The sequence below is a fragment of the Populus euphratica genome, unplaced genomic scaffold (assembly GCF_000495115.2).
Source record: "Populus euphratica unplaced genomic scaffold, PopEup_1.0 scaffold22.1, whole genome shotgun sequence".
In the NCBI taxonomy this organism is placed as follows: Eukaryota; Viridiplantae; Streptophyta; class Magnoliopsida; order Malpighiales; family Salicaceae; genus Populus; species Populus euphratica.
In genome coordinates this window covers 58,179-77,380 of record NW_011499863.1, presented here as the reverse complement: position 1 = coordinate 77,380, position 19,202 = coordinate 58,179, and the positions used below count along the sequence as shown (strand labels likewise).

The 19,202-nt window shown below is 31.1% G+C and overlaps 2 protein-coding genes across 3 annotated transcripts; one reads left to right on the top strand and one right to left on the bottom strand.

Moving 5' to 3' along the window:
• The first annotated feature begins 254 nt into the window (after positions 1-254).
• Positions 255-1,942, top strand: LOC105125267 (bidirectional sugar transporter SWEET10-like). The gene is made up of 6 exons (XM_011025632.1): positions 255-379; positions 542-578; positions 688-898; positions 990-1,151; positions 1,230-1,349; positions 1,488-1,942. Exons 1-6 carry the CDS (start codon positions 337-339, stop codon positions 1,764-1,766), a joined length of 852 nt encoding a protein of 283 aa, XP_011023934.1. The 5' UTR covers positions 255-336; the 3' UTR covers positions 1,767-1,942.
• Positions 1,943-16,122: 14,180 nt separating this feature from the next.
• LOC105125265 (bidirectional sugar transporter SWEET10-like) lies at positions 16,123-17,923 on the bottom strand. 2 transcript variants are annotated; one of them, XM_011025630.1, is made up of 7 exons: positions 17,800-17,923; positions 17,455-17,491; positions 17,132-17,342; positions 16,881-17,042; positions 16,679-16,798; positions 16,377-16,583; positions 16,123-16,227 (listed from the first exon to the last, which is right to left on the bottom strand). In XM_011025630.1, exons 1-6 carry the CDS (start codon positions 17,840-17,842, stop codon positions 16,380-16,382), a joined length of 777 nt encoding a protein of 258 aa, XP_011023932.1. In that variant the 5' UTR covers positions 17,843-17,923; the 3' UTR covers positions 16,123-16,227; positions 16,377-16,379. The 2 variants fall into 2 exon arrangements, with proteins under 2 accessions (XP_011023932.1, XP_011023931.1); XM_011025629.1 differs by lacking the exon at positions 16,123-16,227 and having other exon boundaries at positions 16,261-16,583.
• Between the last annotated feature and the right edge of the window lie 1,279 nt (positions 17,924-19,202).

Sequence of the window (19,202 nt, the reverse complement as noted above, 5' to 3'; positions counted from 1 at the left end):
TTAAGGCATGTTTGGACTAAATAGGGATAGATAGAGGGAATTATGGCTTTAAGGCATGTTTGGACTACAAAAATAGATGTCAAAAGTCAATAGAATCATCTGGGAAGTGTTCCTTATTGATCTTTTAACAAACCACAGTTACATTGGTACATTACATTCACTATTTTTTAGTGCAACTTGACTAAATGATCATCTCCCTTCTTTGCTGTATAAATAGCTCATAGCCGTTGCTCACGAATACAACATACCAAGAGTTTCCCTTGAGAAACACTGAGAGAGTTCGGAGAGACAGGCTTGAATATTGACTTTAATTTCTTAATTTCTTGTGGTAGAGAGATGGCTCTGCATTTGACATGGATGTTAGCTTTTGGTCTTTTAGGTATAAATTACAAGTCCCGTCTCGTTCTTAACTTCTCCACAATTTCTATTCTTCTTAATTATGGATAATATTTCGATCTCTTTTCTTTTCTTTTCTACAACTCGCAGACGAATTTACGTTGATGTTTTTTTGGTTTTCTTTTTTGCTGCCAATGTTATACAGGCAACCTCATCTCCTGCCTGGTCTGTCTTGCTCCTTTGTAAGTCTTTCTCTCTGCAAACATTATTCTCTACGTACTTTTGTATTATTACCATCTACGAGCGCTATTCATTTCACTAACTAGTGAGAATTGATCATCCATATCACAGGCCAACATTTTATCAAATTTACAAGAAGAAAACAAGCGAAGGGTTTCAATCTATTCCATATGTGATCGCACTATTCAGTGCAATGCTTTGGCTGTTCTATGCAATTTTTAGTGAGGATGCCATCCTTCTCATCACCATCAATACGTTTGCCTTTTTCATGGAGTTCGGCTATATTGTTGTCTACCTTCTCTATGCCACCAAGAAAGACAAAGTATGTATGCCTACTTTCACCTGATCTCTTATTTCTTAAAACCCTTCTCACATTATTGGCGTACTAATATGAAGAAATTTATTTGGTGCAGATTCTCACCTTCAAACTTCTCCTCCTGTTCAATAGTTTTGGGTTCGGTCTCATATGTTTACTAACTCTATTCCTTACACAAGGCCAAAAACGTGTCCAAGTTCTTGGATGGATTTGCATGATATTTTCTTTATGCGTGTTTGTTGCCCCTCTTTTCATTGTGGTGAGTAATTTGAGTACGCAACTCAAATTTCAATTCTGGCATATATTTTTTTTCCTAATACTTGATTGAATCTTTCAGAGAGAAGTTATAAAAACAAAGAGCGTGGAGTTCATGCCTTTTTCCTTGTCTTTCTTCCTCACTTTGAGTGCAGTCATGTGGTTCTTCTATGGCTATCTAAAGAAAGACCACTTTGTTGCTGTAAGTTCAATATGGAATTTCCATAAAAGTTTTTTTCGTATAAAAAAAAAGGAGGAAAATCAATAAAAACACCAACTTGACACTTATGCTTTTATTTATTTATAATTAACATTTCTTCCTTTCCGGCTACCTCAACAGGTTCCAAACATATTGGGGTTTTTATTTGGTATCATCCAGATGGTCCTATACGTAATCTATAGGAAGCCCATGAAAATTTTGGTGGTGGAGCCTAAACTTCAGGATTTATCTCATGAACACATTGTAGACATTAGAAAGTTGGGCACAGCAATCTGCTCTGAGATAAACATTGTGATACCACAGCTGAATGCTAGTGGGAAAGTTGTATTTGAAGATCAAATTGCCAAGGAACTAACCAAGCAAACCCAGGAAATCACGAATGCCACCAACAAGATTTAATACATTTACGTACTGATCAATGGACGCGTGCACTAAATTTTGTATATAATTGTGTATATTAATGTTGTGGTCGTGCCTTGCTCTTTTTTATGTCTTCCTTTATTAATTAACGCCTCATGTTATGAATCTCTTCGCAAGAATATTCATGTAAAATATTCTGTCTCCTCTGTCTCTCCCAATCCATTTGTAATATTTCATATTTACTAAAGAACTTGAATAAAAATCTATATTTTGTGTCTCTCTAACGTATTAAATTATTCGGAAATAACCTTTTTGCGTCACCCTAATTTGGACAGATAAGCTGGAGAATTGTTATATAATAAGTTATATATTCATGTTATGTTTGATTTGAATGTTCGTGTTAATTAATTACTCCTTTCCAATGATTACTTTTAGGGAAATTATAAGAAAAGGACCTATTTTATAGTTATTAAAATAACATAGGTGAACCTAGTAATGATTCAAATTAATCTAAGCTTTATATATATGTGTGTTATTTTAATTTTTTAAATAAAAACTAATAAATTTTAATTAAAATTATAAATTAATTTGTTAAATTAATCGGGCAATACTAATATAAGTGAAGTGCATATTAGCATTACCCAATTTAATAACAATTCTTATATTATATTTGCAACGCAAACAACATCCAACATAAAAAATTTAAAAAACAACATTTAACATAAAGTAGAGAAAGGAATTTTTGTGATCGGTGAATACCAAGGCAACTGATATCTTAGAAGTGACATCTATAAAGTCACTTTAGCTTAATGTCTCTACTTTATAGAGTTTTTTTTATTAAATAAAAACAAATCTGATTTACATTCCACCAAATCTGCTCCTACCAACTATAATCTCGGCCTAATTATAGAAAGTTATTTATACTATGATTACACAAATTTTTATAGCTATTGTTGTGATATAAATAGTAACTATGTATATGGAAACTACTATATTAACATCCCCCTTAAATTGATGTTGGGTGATCAAGAAGCATCAATTCACCAACTAGAAACTGATGGCATTGGTGAATCATTGATTTGGTAAATACATCAACAATTTAAAGATTAGTAGAAATATATGGGAGAGAAATAACATTAGCATTCATGACTTCGCAAATACAAGGACAATCCATTTTGATATATTTGGTACGCTAATGGAAAACAGGATTGGTAGCAATCTGAATAGCACTGGTGTTGTCAGCATAAAGAAGATTAGGAATAGGTTAGAGAAATCCAATTTCTACAAGTAAACAATAAAGCCAAACAATCTCAGAGGAAGCAGCCAACATTGCTCTATATTCAAACTTAGTCGAAGATTTGGAAACGCGATCTTGTTTCTTACTCTTCCAAGATATTAAGGAATTACCAAGAAACTTACACCAACCCGTGACAGAGTGATGTGTATCAGGACATCCTGTCTAATCAGCATTACTTAAAGCAATAAGATGGATAGAAGAACCAGCTAGATAGAAGAGACCACGACTAGAAGAGCCAAGTAGATATTGAATAATATGACGAACAACCACCAAATATAAATGACGAGGAGATTGCATGACTTGATTGACTTGTTGGACTATAATATATATATATATATATATCAGGTCGAGTAATAATAAGATAATTCAAGCTACAAACTAATTGCCGATATAAAGTTGGATAAGGAAGAAGATTGCCAACTTCACGTTGAAACTTATCATTCACCTCCTGAAAAGTATCCACCAGAGAAGAATCTTGAAGACCAGCCAAAGCAATCATGTCCTGAGCATATATATATTGATGCAAAAATACATCAAAAGATGAAGAATGAACTTCTAATCCTAAGAAGTAAATAAGAGAACCAAGGTCCTTCATGTGAAAACAATCTTAAAGATGGTGTTGGAAGTTGTTAATCAATAAAAAATCAATGCTAACAATGACAATGTCATCTATATAAACTTATAGAAGAATAAAACTAGTAGATGTTTTGCAAAAAAACAAAAAGGAATCATATTTGCTTTTGCATAAAAGAGAAGTGAAACAAGGTAGAGCAAAATTTATCAAACCATGCTCGGGGAGCTTATTTTAAACTGTACAAGGACCACTTCAACTTACACACAACTGATGTAGATGATAAAAATAAACCAAATGGAGGTGTCATATAAATATCCTCTTTAAAATCACCATGGAGAAAAGTATTTTTGAAGTCCATCAGATAAAATGGCCAATCTTGGGAAGCAGCAATGACAATAATAATGCGCGCTATAGTTATTTTAGTGACAGGAGCAAAAATTTCCTTATAATGAACACCATACGCTTATAAAGAGTTCCATTAGAGCGAAACTTAATCAAGTATACCCATTTAGACCCAGTTTAGGTAATAATAGGAGGACAAGAAATAAGATTTCGTGTATGATTATCCTGAAGAGCATGAAGTTCCTCTTGCTTTGCTTTCTACCAACACTCATGTTGTATAGTATGTGAGTAACATGATATAACATTAGTAGTGGATAGAGTAGTAGAAAAACCATATCAATCAGGAGGATGAGAGTGGCGAAGAGCAAGCTCATAAGTAGTATCATGTATTGGATCAATCTCAAGAAAGGGCAAAGTTGGTTGATCTCTTTCATACACAATTCCAGGTTAGAACCTCTCAAAAGATGACACAACCTCAAAATGAGGAAAAATAGGAGCAACATAAGAGGATTGACATTAGCAAAGAATAATATTGATTTTAAAAGAAAACAACATTTTTATAAATATAAAATTTGTTATAGTTCTCATAACAAACAAAACCTTTGTGAGAAACATTATAACCAAGACATACACCTTTAGCAGACTGAGCAGAAAGTCTGTGTCATTCATGAGGAGGCAAATGAACAAAGCAAACACAACTAAAAGTATACAAATCATAATAGCTGGGAGACATATTATGGAGACGATAGTATGGGGAATCAAAATTTAACACCTAAGATGGCAATTGATTGATTAGATAAACTGCAGTAGAAAAGGCTTTAATCCAGAATTTAAAAGGTACAGATGACTCAAATAATAAGGTCTTAGTGACATACAAAAGATGACGATTCTTACGCCTAGCAACCCCATTTTGTTGTGGTGTATATGGACAAGAATAGTGTGAGGCAATACCTTTCTACTGTAAAAAATCATGAAATTCATGACATATATTCCCCACCCGAATCATATTTTAATACCAGTAGAAAATTGAGTTTTAATATAGGTAAAAAATGACTTGAAAATAGAAAGGACCTCAGATTCTGAATGAAAAAAATACATCTAAGTAAACCAATTGTAATCATCAATAAATATCACAAAGTGCTTGTAATGAGCATGAGAATTAATTGGTGTAGGATCCTAAACATTACTATGAATAATATCAAAGCATCGTTAACACGACTTTCATGGAAAGTAAAATGAAGAGTTTTACTCTTCCTTAATTTACATAAAGAACAATAAAAAATAATATCAGAAGATGAAAATTGAGCTTTATTTCCAAACAAACTAGAATTCAACAACCGAGATAAAATAATAGAATTCAAATAGCATTAATATTTATGCTATACTTCACTCTTATTTGGAATAACTGTACAAACAAAAGACTAACAATGAGGAATGGAAAAATACAACAAAAATAATCCCCCAACTTTAAGCCCCTTCATGATTACCTTCCCTGACACTTGATCCTACACAAGACAATCATTATGAGAAAAATACACATCACACTTACTATCCACCAATTGGCCAACCAAAATAAGACTAGTAGACAACTTTGGTGATATAAAAACTTTCTTGAAAGTTGGAGTGATATCTCCAACCTTAGTAATGAAGATATGACTACCATTAGCAACCTAAATTTATGATGAACCATGATACTCATGCATATTTTTAAGCATACTAGATGAGTTGGTCATATAATTTGAGATAGTATAATCAGCAAGCTAAAATTAAGAACTAGGATTGTTACCTTGCAGCCCTGATGTTGAAAAAGCTGTAACAATCATCTGTTGTACCATTTCATGAGCAAGTGTAGATGATGCAGCTGTCGTAAATGGGCTATCAGACACCATAGCTTGAATGACATTTATTATACGATTTTGAGGACGAATGGGGCACTCTTTAATAATATGGCCTTGCTATTTGCAATAATTGCAGAACTTTTTTCTATAATTATTTGTAATATATCTATATTCTTTACAGTTATAGCATTGTATATTACTCATATTCTAACCATTTCCTTTTCGTTGAGCAGCAAAGGCAACTATAACTAAATTGTCTTGTTTGAAACTGTCTTGTGTAAGGAGACATTGCTCTTCACGAAGTAATTTCCCAAAACAAACATCTAAGGAGGGAAAAAGATCTTGGTTCATTAAATTGGAGTGGGTAATCTTAAATTCATATCGCAATTTCATTAAAAATTTCACTTGCTCATGAACCTATTGAACAACAAAGAGAGACTTAGTAGGTATTTTGGCATAAATAATATCAGTGTATGCCGCCTATAAATTTTGAAAACTAGAGTAATGATCCTAAATGGAAAGACTATATTAAGAATAATTAAAGATATCATTTTTAATTGAAAACATCTAGCATTGTTGTCTTGATAGTAAACCTTCTTTAAACCTTCTTCAGATACTCCTATATGGTTTTAACTGTTTTGTATGGTCTTAGATTAAAAATAATAAGAGGATTAACATATATTAAAATCCAAGACATTACTCAAGTATCTTTGACCTTTCATTGAAGCAACTTTGTCAAGTCAATAGGGGCTGGATCGCTACCATCTACATGACCCCACAGTTCTTTCCCCTTGAAAAATGCTTGAAACTGAAATTCCTAAGCAGAATAATTCTTTCCAGTAAAACGAACACTAAACAATTCAGGATGGTTTGAAGTCATCTTCGTGACAGACAAAAACAAGAGGAATTAGAAGAAAATTCAAAACTCAATAGACAACCAAGAATCAAATAATAACCAAAAACCAAGAGTCGAATGTATCTAAAACTAGCCAAAAATTCAATTAAAAAAAAAACCTAAAAACCAAGACAAGATCTGACAGACCAGGTGATGGAATGCAAATTCAAAAGTGTTGCTTCGATACCAAGTCACTTTGGTTGAATCCTTCTATTCTGCAGAGTCTGTGTTATTAAATAGAAATAAATCTGATTTACATTCCACTAAATCTACTCTTACCAACTATAATCTCGTTCTAATTATAAAAAGCTATGTATATGGAAACTATTATACTAAAACATAATAAATAATATAATTAAAGTGAGAACATTTATCTCGTACTTGGAAAGCAAATTTCTTATTAATTTCATGTGTCGCAAGAGCTGCCATTGAACTACATTTCTATCTATTGTTAGAAAATAATATTACTTTAAACTTTTAAGTTGAATTGGTTCTTTAACATGATATTAGAGTTTTGATGACTAAGCAATTACAAGTTCGAATCTCACATCCTTATTTATTTGATAAAAAAATTAAGCACAAAGTAGTGTAGACCTATACAAGTTTTAATCCTAATGAGTTTCCACTAGAGAATGTTAAAGAATAATACAAATTATATTTTAAAATTTTATATAATAACTTAAAGTTTTAGATTAAATTAGTTCTTTAATATTCTTTAATAGATTATAAATTAAATTTTTTTTGATAAACCCTCGTGTTATAAATATGGGCTACTATAGTAAAGGGAGATAATATAAAAAATAATAATGTTAAAAGGCAGGGTTTTTTTATGTTAGAATGAAATAAAAGTTAATTAATTAACGCTTTAAAAAACCCTTCAAACTTTGCTTTGCAACCAAAGATTTAATATATTAGTTTGGATTAAATATTAATATAAATAATATCTTAAATCTTATCTACATATTTAAGTTTTTGAATTAAAATAATTATTTTATATGATATTATATTTTTGATCATGATTAAAAGGTTATAAGTTAAAATTTTATTATTTTATTCAAATTAATTAAAATTAAATAAAAAATAATGAGAGTCTCTGAAAATTACAAAAGTAAAAAGATTTGATTTGAAAAATATATTAAAAATTAATATATAATATATAATGGACTGTTTGGAGGATACTTTTGAAGTAAACCGACATAATGATTCACTAAGATTTATACAGAGAGAGATGCTGGAAGCATGGGGAGGAAATTATGGGATGGAACGGATGATGCCCTGTTTACTGTTTGGTGATTGGATGATAAAAAAACATTAAACAGCCATGTAAGACAGTGGAAAAGACTTGATAAGATATTTTTGTATTTTCTGTGCGTAAGCACTAAATGAAAAGATAGAGATAGTCGACCAATATCTTATATTTTAAAAGAATAAAAATTCCTTTTTATGGATCACGTTGTTTATGAGACATGATCGGCAAGCACCACGATCCAAGGATCATGAACTCGCTCCTGATGAAGCACAAGAAATAGTGTTACGTGTGCATGAATTTCTCATATAACTTAATTAACGGGCTTATAGTTTTGAAACTTTATATAATAAAAGCCAAATCAGAGATGATTTTGCAGCTTCCAGCACACCTCAAGGCCATGTCCATCCCACCTTTTTCCAAAGGAGGATCTGTCATCTCCATAAAAAGAAAAAAGAAAAGTGAGAAACATAAGGAATCCATTACATGGGAGCAGTACTGTAATTAATGGACATCCAGACCTATCTCATCTTATCTAACGGGAAAGTGTCAAAATTAATAATTTTTTAGATGGACAAAAGGCTGTCATTTTTAACACACCACGTAGTGCATGATATGATCTAGTGCCGTGATATCAATCAGAAAATCTCAAGTATTCAAATAATATAGCAGAAAATATCAACAAGAAATTAATTGTTCACTGTGTTTATATAATTAAATATCAAGGCTTGGGGAAACCCACCTTCATCCAGTGCTGGTGGGAAGCCATTTATATGAGACTGCGTGAGAGTGGAATCCACCCCATGATCCCATTAAAGATACCAAAATATTTCCTAAGAACTTGAGGGACGAGAAAACAAACCCTAATTTATTTTGAACTGTGTAAGATGGGATGGAGCTGCCCATTTTATTTAAGAATTATTTGATATTGTGGTTAAAACTATTTGGATGTTGAGTTTTAAAAGTATATTTTACTTTAAAAAAATATTAAATTAATTTTTTTCCGGAAGATATTATCGTTACTCAACGAAAAGGGCCAACTTTTACACAGTGAAATAGTACATTTATGGGCCACTAAATTGGACCGTGTTTACTGTCCAGTCGTTTGACACTAGCATAGTACTCCTAGAATGTACATATTCTCCACTATTCGGATTTAGATGTACTCCTTTTTTTCTTGTCTGATTTGTTTCCAGGGACTCTTGCACTGCGATACGATGGATAAAAACTCAATCGGTAGTGGAAGAACAAAAGCTAAAGCAACTTACTTGAGAGGGGAAAGTATCTATGATCAAGTGGATTCAACTAAAACAAGAGCAATGAGCACATACTAATAAGTTGACAAAACCCCACATAAGTACAGCAGATATACACTTTGAGCATCTTTGGCATTCATCAATTCCATATAGCAAGTAGTACATTCATGCATTTTTTCACTTTCGGCATCCCTATTCAGGGCCATCATTATAGCTACGAAAGACTGAGGCTCGCATGTCTTGTTGATGAAGGCCTGGCTTGCTTAATTTGGCACATAAAATGACAAAAAAACAATTGCAATTTCTCCTGTCATCCGCAATATGGAGGACGAGCAATAGATAACTTGCTGATTTACTTACATGCCAACCTGTAGAGATCATCTTAATAAAATGCTAGCCTTAGTTGAAACTCATAATAGTATATTTCCTTTAGATAAATAGCTTCATGGACCCTAAGAAATTAAAATAATATATCGTAAAAGAAAGAGATTTATTTGTGATGTGTGAACGTCATAGCATTTTTCTTTTCCTTTGGATGAATACGTTGCATGAACTTTTGAGAAATATATAATTGTTAATGGAGGATAGAAAAGGCATAGTTTATTAACTCTTTGTGTAGGGAATTAAGTTGGGGAGGGTAGGGATCAGCCCTTCTTTCGTTATTGCATATCATGTTTGTATAAATTAATTGAGTAAGGTTTTTCAGGGAAATGACTTTTGTTGCCGGAAAACACACAGCTTGAAATTTTGACCTTATAAGGTGAAAAGTAAGCTGGCTTGAGCTGCATACGCAGATTAAAAAAATTGTTATACTTTGGTGCGTTAAAAATTCTCTTGGTCCTGAGTTAAGTGGACATTGGAAGAATCGATCGGTTCCAAGTGATTTTATTAATAATTTTCATGCAACTGTCGTTATCGTACAAGGATATTAGCACTTGCTTTTTGAAAGATAAAAAAAAAAAAAAAAGTGTGTATGCGAAGAAATTATATCAGAAAGATCGCAAGAAACCTGGAGGCTTGTGGCCCGTATATATGCCAGCTCTGTGATCAGGATCAGCCACTTTATATCTCTATAACGATATACGTCATGCTCCCGATTTCTGTCAGATTCCCCATAACGAAGCCTCTTTAAGATAATCATGTTGCTGGCACAATACCCACCTCATTATCACGATTGCTGGCAGCATTTGATTTTTTATTTATTACTATAAAAACACTGGAGCTATGTATAGTGATTTAATAATATTATAAACAAGCGTCTATAGTACTGATATTTAACCCAAAAAAAAAATCATTATGGTTTCAATTTGACTATATATATATTCAACCTGGTTTGATATTAATTTTAGTTTTTAAAAAGAAGGGAGACATGTGACAGCTTTATATCGGTTATATTTCAGAAAAAAATCAGGAAAAAAGAAGCAAACAAAGAATTTGTTAAAATAATTTCCCAACTTTCTATTAATTTATAGCTAGAAATTATTATTATTTTTTAATTTTTTACTTGCATGTTGGAAATTTGTTTACTTATTTAAACATAAGAAACAAAAAGTGAATATTATTTATTTACCTTACTTCATCATTGAAGGATAAAATCATGGATCTGTTGCTGAAATATTCTTGATTCAATTTTCGTAGACATGATCTTACAGGAAAGTTTTTATTTCATGCGTTCGAGGTTTTATATTTTTTTTTTCCATTATGCTCGATGCTTATCTAATTATATATATGTTATGGGCGTCACATCGCATTTTGTTCGAAGCATCCGACCGATAATCATTCGAAAAGGTTGTCAATTAATTGATGATAATCCCACTAAAAGCATAATCATGGGATAATCATGCACTAATTACGTGCTGCGCTCATCACCATATCTCAGAAAGGAAATACTAAAGGTCTATTGAAAAGGACGATAGATAATTTATCTTATTGATGTGTGATGGTGTGCTGTAATTTCCAGGGGTGTTCATGGTTTTTCCATCTTGAATTATTACCAACCTTTTCTTATGAACTTAAATTGAAACTAAACCTGGCAATCATAGAATTTATTGGTTGGATTAACTTAAGTTAAAGTTTGGTTTTCAAGATAACGTTAATCCATTCCTAAAACTTCAAAATCAAATAGTTTTAAGCAATAAATTAAACTTTTGTAATCTTTTAGTTAAAGGTTCAATATAATATTTACTCTTAATTCAAAGATACTTGAATTTATTGTAATTTTTATATGACTAATGAAATAATATATGATTATATAATCAATACCAATTCTATAAACAATCAATCACGTGGTCTTTTTTTTTTTACCTTAATTTTATATATTAAATATAAGTATGGGATGAAAAATCTTTCATGTTCATTGAATAATTACTATATTCTCATTGGTTATTCATTTGAAATCTAGGAAGATATTTATGTTAGTATACTAGCTATATGATTTGTAATTTAATCACTGGCTAAATAATTTTGTTTTCTGCACGAAAAATGAACATCTAAACATTTACAATGTCTATTTTAGCACCAAGAAAAAAATTATAATCGCAAATTAAAAACCATATGTATGCACTTAATTAAATAATTGATATTAATATGTGGTAATAGATCAAGTTATGTTTAATAATTGTGTTTTTTAAAATCAATTTTTCATTGAATTGGATAATCATAAAAAAAAAAAAAAACAAAAGAAAGCAAGTCAAATTAACCTTTTTTTTTTTAATGCCAAAACAAAATGTCCATGCATTGATAATGTGTTTTATAAGAGAAAAAATTAATTTAATCATGAATTCAAAACCTAAAATATATTAGATGATTTTTTTTATAAAAATATCAAGACAATAATATATTGTATCGACATTGATAAACCATAATTAATGAGTTTAATTTTAATAAAAAATAAATTAAAATAATCACGATGCTCAATTTCTAATAACTTTAATGTTGAAAGAAAAAATTTAAAATAAAAACATGTAATTCAAAACATAATAAAAAAAACCTGGAGTTAAAATATATTATTTAGCCAAATTAGCAACTCATGTCATTAACCCAATTAAATTTAAAAACTTTTTATTCTCATGATCATTTTTTAGTTAATTATTCATCAACTAGGTGCATAATAATTATTTTCATATCGAACACATATTTATTTCAATATAAAATATAAAAATAGCTCGTGGAATTGAAATAAAAAATCTTATTCCTTTTAAAGTTTGATAACAAAACTATTAGATTTTTTGAAATATATATACAATAAAAATAATAAATTTAATATTTTTTTAGGATTTAGAAGATTTTGTTAGAGAAAATATTATTTAAAAAAAAAGAGAAAATATTCATAACAATTTATTCAAAAGAAATGTTTCTATAATCAAAGAACAGCAAAGTTCATCCATCTTTGAGGTAACTCTACCCTTATCTCACACAAAGTCCAAAGTTTGATCTGTTGCTTCCAGAAAAAAGAGAAGGCAATAACGGTGTCTTGTCTCTGAATTATTAGGAATTTTTCCAGTGTCTTTAGGAGGTGGGCCCACCCCAGGGCACTCGATTAAAGATTGCTTCCCATCTGTACAAGATGATGGGTTGCTGTCCTTTGATTATAAAAACATTTCTAATAAATATTTTCTGTTTTTTTTTTTGAAACAATGAATATTTTCTGTTCATCATATGTATGACTAAAGCCATTTTCTGAATATTTGAGATATAAATATTCGGCTTTTTCACCACATGAAAGAAATTCCAAGTATTTAGATGTAATTTATATTGAGATATAATAAAATCCTAGCAATTTTTTATCAGCAAATATAATCAATAAAATCTTATGTTAGGTGAGAGTGAGGGTTGTGCTTTTTAAATTCTTTGGTGCTCAATTATTAAAATTGCAATGATGTTAAAGAATAATTTCAAGCTAAAAGTTAAATAATTTTATATTTGAGTGATACTTATATAAAATTAAAGTTTTTTTATTAAAATAATTTTTTATCATCCGAGTAATAAAAATATATAAATTTTAAGTTTAAATTTTTTTTATTTAAAAAAATACATAATTAATATAAAAAACTACGTACTAACATTAAAATAACTTAAACTTGGATTGCTAAAGCTGTATTTGCAAAACCATGGATTTGGAATTCATTGACAACTTCGATATTTACAAATTGAGAATTCATAGGAAAAAACCTATACTTTTTACAATTACATTAGATTGGATTGACGGAATGATTAAATTTAATTATAATTTTATGAGTTTTTTTATAAAATAGATTTTATATTTAAATTAATAAATATATGTGTAAAATATATGTGTAAAAAAATTATGTGTAGCAATAGTCTTTTAAATAAATTAGATTGTTTCAGAGCGTGGTTATAATTATTTTTTAAATAATTTTTTGTGTTAAAATATATATTAATATTTTTTTATTTTTTAAAAATTATTTTTGATATCAACATATCAAAATAATTTAAAAATACTAAAAATATATTAATTTAAAATAAATAAAAAATAAAAAAATTAAATTTTTAAAAAATCCTTTTAAAATACAGAAATAAACTAAACTAAGAATCCAAGAATGACTGAGCCTTTCTACCTAGTGACTTGGTACGTCCTTAAATTTACCTAGTGACTTGGTGGAAAAAATTGAGTGAAAGAAAATAAAGGAGAAAAAAAAAATTAGAGTTAAAGAAAAAGAAGAGAGAAAAATAGAAGAAATAAATGAAAAATAAAGAGAACACGACTAAACGTACAGCCCTTCTCTTTTTTCTAATTGTTTGAAAATATTAATGTAGCTATTTTTTAAAATATATTTTATTTAAAAATATATTAAAATAATATACTTTTTATTTTTAAAAAATTATTTTCAATATCCAAGACCTAACACCACCCAAAACCTCCATCACCAGCCAGCTCTCATCATGCCTCTCGTCATGATAGCACCACGCGCCAGCAGCCACTACCGACCCCCTCAGACCCGTTTCTTTTCTTTTTTAATTCCACCAGATCGGCCACTACAACTAGAGCCCAACCAAGAGGAGGAGGAAGAGCAAGAGCAAAAAAGGTTTAAACTACGTCAAGTGGCCTAATCTCCCTTCTGAAATGGCGGTAAAGCTCGCCGCCGGCGTAGAATCGAAGACAAGGAGGAGGTGCGCCTGATCCATCTGGTCACGTGCAGCAGTCCTCACCAAAGCGTGGATCCAAGCATTGGTAGTCTCCCCAGCACGCCAGCTCGTGACGGTCACGCGTCAACATTGTCCATCGTCTATCTCAGTAGTTTTTACCTTTTAGGCGACCCCAACAGCTCTTGGAGGCCGCTTTCAAATCCCAAATGAAAATTTAAATAGTTTTTAACATGTTTTTGAGTTTTGTGATAAAATATATATTTTTTATTTTTAAGTGGTTGATGATTTATTATGAACGGTTATGAATATTTGAAGGGTTGGGTCCGCGTTGTGACGTGGCAACCCCGATATATAATGCCGTTATGGAAATATTTTCACGGTGAAACAATATCAAAATCAATATCATGCGATAGGTTTAGGAGGAGGAGGATTGGTGTGCAATATATTTATTCAACGCTTCATTTGTTATTGTGTACAACTTTTTATTAAAAAAAAATTAGCATCATCAATTTTTCATTTAGTTTGTGTCATGTCATGATTTAAATTTGGGTTTTTAATGGTTAGACGGGCTTCTAATTTTAGGAATTAATATGATTCTAACATAAATTTTAAAATTTTAAAATGAGTTTTATAATAAGTCTAAGAATTTTTATCAAGTTAGTAATAGATTTTGATCAAAGCTTGAGTTTTAACAATTAAGTTTCTATGTTTTTTAATTTTAGAAATTGAATATAATATTTTTAACTTCAAAACTAGGTAAAAAATGAGTCTTTCATGCTTGGATTAAATTTGATTTTTAACATTTAAGTTGATGGGTTTTTCAGTTTTAGAAATCAACTTAGATCAAGCTTTTAATAAAATAAATATATAAATAATTATTAAGTTGCAAGATTTTTAATTTAGAGTTCAATTTTAATTCGTTGAATATCCAACGATAATATATAACTCGTGAATAAGCTCACAAAGAAAATTTAAATGGTAAATAAGATGCATAAAATAAATCTATAAAAAAACATAGTTATTATAACATTTTATTTAAAAAATATATATAATAAGGATTGTTTATATCTTTTGGTAAGCATAACCTAATAACACTAAGGTGAGAGAATATGAATGTCTAATATTTTTATTGTGGGCAATTCAAGCTAAAATGTTTGCCCACATTAACAATATTAAAACATAATTAACAATCATCATTAAATTAGGGAGGATGAGCTTTGCCATGGTTTAATTTTCGCCTAATATTAGATCCCGTTTCCATTCCTCGCCCAATTCAGGACTTCCAACTAGAAGACCACATCTTCGTATATCAGGCATTATATAACTTGATTGCATCCGTCTCTTCTTCTTTTTTACCTTTTTTCTTTCTTTTTGATCGTATTTTTTTATTTCAACTTAAAGAGATACTTGAATTTGAGACATTTTGAAAAGCTGAAAATGAATGCAGAGCTAAAAACTCATTTACGTTAAAAGAATTTAGATATATTTATATATAGAAGAGCCAGATTGGTTGAGAGTAAAATAGAGCAGCAAACAAAGGCCATGGCACGAGTTACATTCCATTGATTAATTATTAAACATAAATAATGACAGATTGATTAATTTATATGAATATTTTCTTCAACAAGCATAAATTAATTACATGAATCTAGAGGCGGAGTCTTCGACGACTGATCACCACCCGAAATGATGGACACTAATCTAGGGGAGAGATCATTGACACGAAGCTTAATTTAATTGCACGAAGACAGACCAAACGGACACTGATCACATAATTAAGGACCGACCACATGCATGCACATATAGATATAGTTGCATGCACATATAGATATTGCTACATGCAAATTGTAATAACACTCAATTGAAGCTGCTAAAGCTTGTTGGTGACATCCATGGCTTTTATGATTTTCATGGTCTGTTCCTTGGCATTTTGATCTTCAATATTTCAATCTCCACCATCATTCAGCTTTGGAATAGATAGATATAGTTACATGCAAATTGTAATAACACTCAATTGCAGCTGCTAAAGTTTGTTGGTGACATCCATGGCTTTCATGATTTTCATGGTCTGTTCCCTGGCATTTTGCTCTTCAATAATTCAATCTCCACCATCATTCAGCTTTGGAATCCCTGTAGCTATCTCGGAGCAGATTGTTGCTCCAAACTTTTCAAGGTCCACAACATGTTCAGATATGTCTAATTGAAGTTTAGGCTCCACCACCACAACTTTCTTGGAGTTCCTATAGATCATATAAAGCACCATCTGGAGAATACCAAAGAGAAGCCCCAGTATGTTTGGAACCTGTTGATGAAAAACAGAAGAAATGTTGATGCCAAAAAAACTCATTAAATGAAAAGTTTGGTGTCTCATGTACTTGTAAATATGTGATCACTTACAGCAACAAACTGGTCTTTCTTTAGAAAGCCATAGAAGAACCACATGACAGCGCTCAAAGTGAGGAAGAATGATAAAGAAAAAGGCATGAACTCCACGCTCTTCGTTTTTATAACTTTTCTCTGCAAAATTCAAGCAAGTATTGGGAAAAAAGATGTTCAAGATCGGTCAGAAATTTGTGTTTTGCTGGCTCAAGTTACTCACCACAATGAAAAGTGGTGCAACAAAAACGCATAGAGAAAATGTCATGCAAATCCATCCAAGAACTTGGACACGTTTTTGGCGTTGTGTTAGGAAGCGAGTCAGTACACAGATGAGACCGAACCCGAAAACATTGAACAATAGGAGAAGTTTGAATGTCAGAATCTGCACCAAATTGAGCTCAATTAATAAATCGATGTTATTATATAAAAAGGGATGTAAGAGTAAGGGAAAGTAGTGTTCATGGGATGTACTTTATCCTTCTTCGTGGCATAGAAAAGGTACATAAAAATGTAGCCTATCTCCATGAAAAAGGTGAAAGAATTGATGGTGATTAGAAGGAGGGCATCCTCCTTGTAAAGTGCATAGAATAGCCAAAGCATGGCACTAAATAGTGCAATCACATAAGGGATAGAGTGGAACCCTTGGCTTGTCTTCTTCTTGCAAATTCGATAAAATGTTGGCCTGTGATATCATTATTCCTTGTTAATTCGCAGCTAAAAGAGATGAAGATATAATCAAATTAAGAAAACCTAAAAACTAGAGACTATAGTAAGATTTCAAGGCAAGGACTTACAGAGGAGCAAGGCAGACCAAACAAGAGATGATGTTGCCTACATTGACAGAGAAAAAAGAAAAGAAAATGTATATTAGCTTCCCTAGTAAATGGTTGTTCTTACCAAAAACAAATGATTTTTGCAAACTCCTACAATTTTTCTTTTATATATATGGATAGTTATTTCATATATAGTTGATGAAAACTCTTACAGAATTAATAATCTAGAGGAAGCAAGAAAATACATGTAAGAGCTGTTTTGCATGTATGAGTAGTTTGTTATGTAAATGTCACCTGCATAGAAAACGAGAAGTAATGGAGAAGCACAGAAGAACAAAAAAAGAAGGGACTTGTAATGATTTCTACCTAAAAGACCAAAACCAAAAACCCATGTCAAGTGCAAGGCCATCTCTCCACCACTACAAAATTAAGAAAGACAATTACAATTCTGTCTCCCTCAACAAACAATGGCAGTGTTTCTCAATGGAAATTCTAGGTAATGTTGTATCGCTTGGCAATGCTGATGAGCTATTTATATAGAAACTGAAGACAAGTTGCGTGTTGAATTAATGAGTTTAATATACTTGTCAATGTAAGAGTGAGCAGTGTTAAAACAAAAAAATCAATATTGCTCCTTTTCCAGTTGGTTCTGATGCTTTTGTGTAACATGATCCAAACAGCCTTTCTAGCCCTAATGCCCCATCCACCCATATTTGGTTTATGGTTCTTGAAGGTTAACTCCCAATCTCCAAGTAGCCTCTGCTGCTGGTATCATTCATAGTACCCTAAAATTCTTGGGGTCCCACGAGCAGCTTCTTTCTGATATGTCACCCACCATGTGATCTTATTGGTTACAACTCATCTTAGAGTGCTAGCTGGTAAACTTCACTTGGTCAAGATGTTCCTTAATATTGTTTCTTTTAAAGGCAATAGAATGTATTAAAACACCTGGCATACAAGAGAACCAGAACAAATCTGCAGAAACCAAGGATTTGCAGAAGATAAAGAAGTAGCAGACTTAAATCAAGAAACACAAGAATGTCCATAAAAACAAAATCAAAACCATATTGCCATTGTTTCTTGGTTAACTTAGTTCAAAACAAGAAAAAGAAAACCGCACCAGCTTAGACTTTTGGTAAAATTATAATTCTTAGACTATAAATCCTACCGTGTATCTACCTGGTGAAATTATCTTTCTTAGACCATAAATCCCATAAAAATTATCACTAGGCCCCCAAGCTATTTTAAAATATTTCATGAAATTTCTAAATCCTTATGATATGTCTAAATTGACTAGTACAAGCTCCACCACTATATGTTGCTAGATTACCTAATGAATTCACGTTTTTTCCACTATAATTTCAATTCTTCGGCTTTTTTCACGAGGAAAAAGTTTTCTGTTTTCAGCAATCTTGGAAGTCCGAACTAAAGATTAGATTAACCACGTCTTAATTATAATAATTTTAATGTTGATGCTATAGAATCAAAACGATTTTAGACAATGGACAGTCTTAGGTGCTAGTCGATAAGTTCTAACATGTGAATAATAACATGCTGAATGGGACCAATAGACTAAGAGTAGTAAAATCCACTTGGCTCATTTTTTTCTTATAGGGATCCGTAGGCTAGTCCTTGAAACTTACTTCACCACCAAGGAGATAAATTTTTAGGTGGAATCGCACTTGATGGCAATGAATTATTCAGGATCTTTGATCTTCCTAAAAGAAGCAATCAAACGGTGGAGAAGTGGCTGAGCATCAAGATAAAAG

Coding starts and splice junctions, on each gene's coding strand:
- LOC105125267 (XM_011025632.1), top strand. CDS start 337: ATGGCTCTGCATTTGACATGGATGTTAGCTTTTGGTCTTTTAG. Junction 579..687: donor CTGGTCTGTCTTGCTCCTTT/GTAAGTCTTTCT, acceptor TCCATATCACAG/GCCAACATTTTATCAAATTT. Junction 1,350..1,487: donor AGAAAGACCACTTTGTTGCT/GTAAGTTCAATA, acceptor CTACCTCAACAG/GTTCCAAACATATTGGGGTT.
- LOC105125265 (XM_011025630.1), bottom strand. CDS start 17,842: ATGGCCTTGCACTTGACATGGGTTTTTGGTTTTGGTCTTTTAG. Junction 17,343..17,454: donor TTGGTCTGCCTTGCTCCTCT/GTAAGTCCTTGC, acceptor ATGATATCACAG/GCCAACATTTTATCGAATTT. Junction 17,043..17,131: donor ATGCCACGAAGAAGGATAAA/GTACATCCCATG, acceptor AATTTGGTGCAG/ATTCTGACATTCAAACTTCT.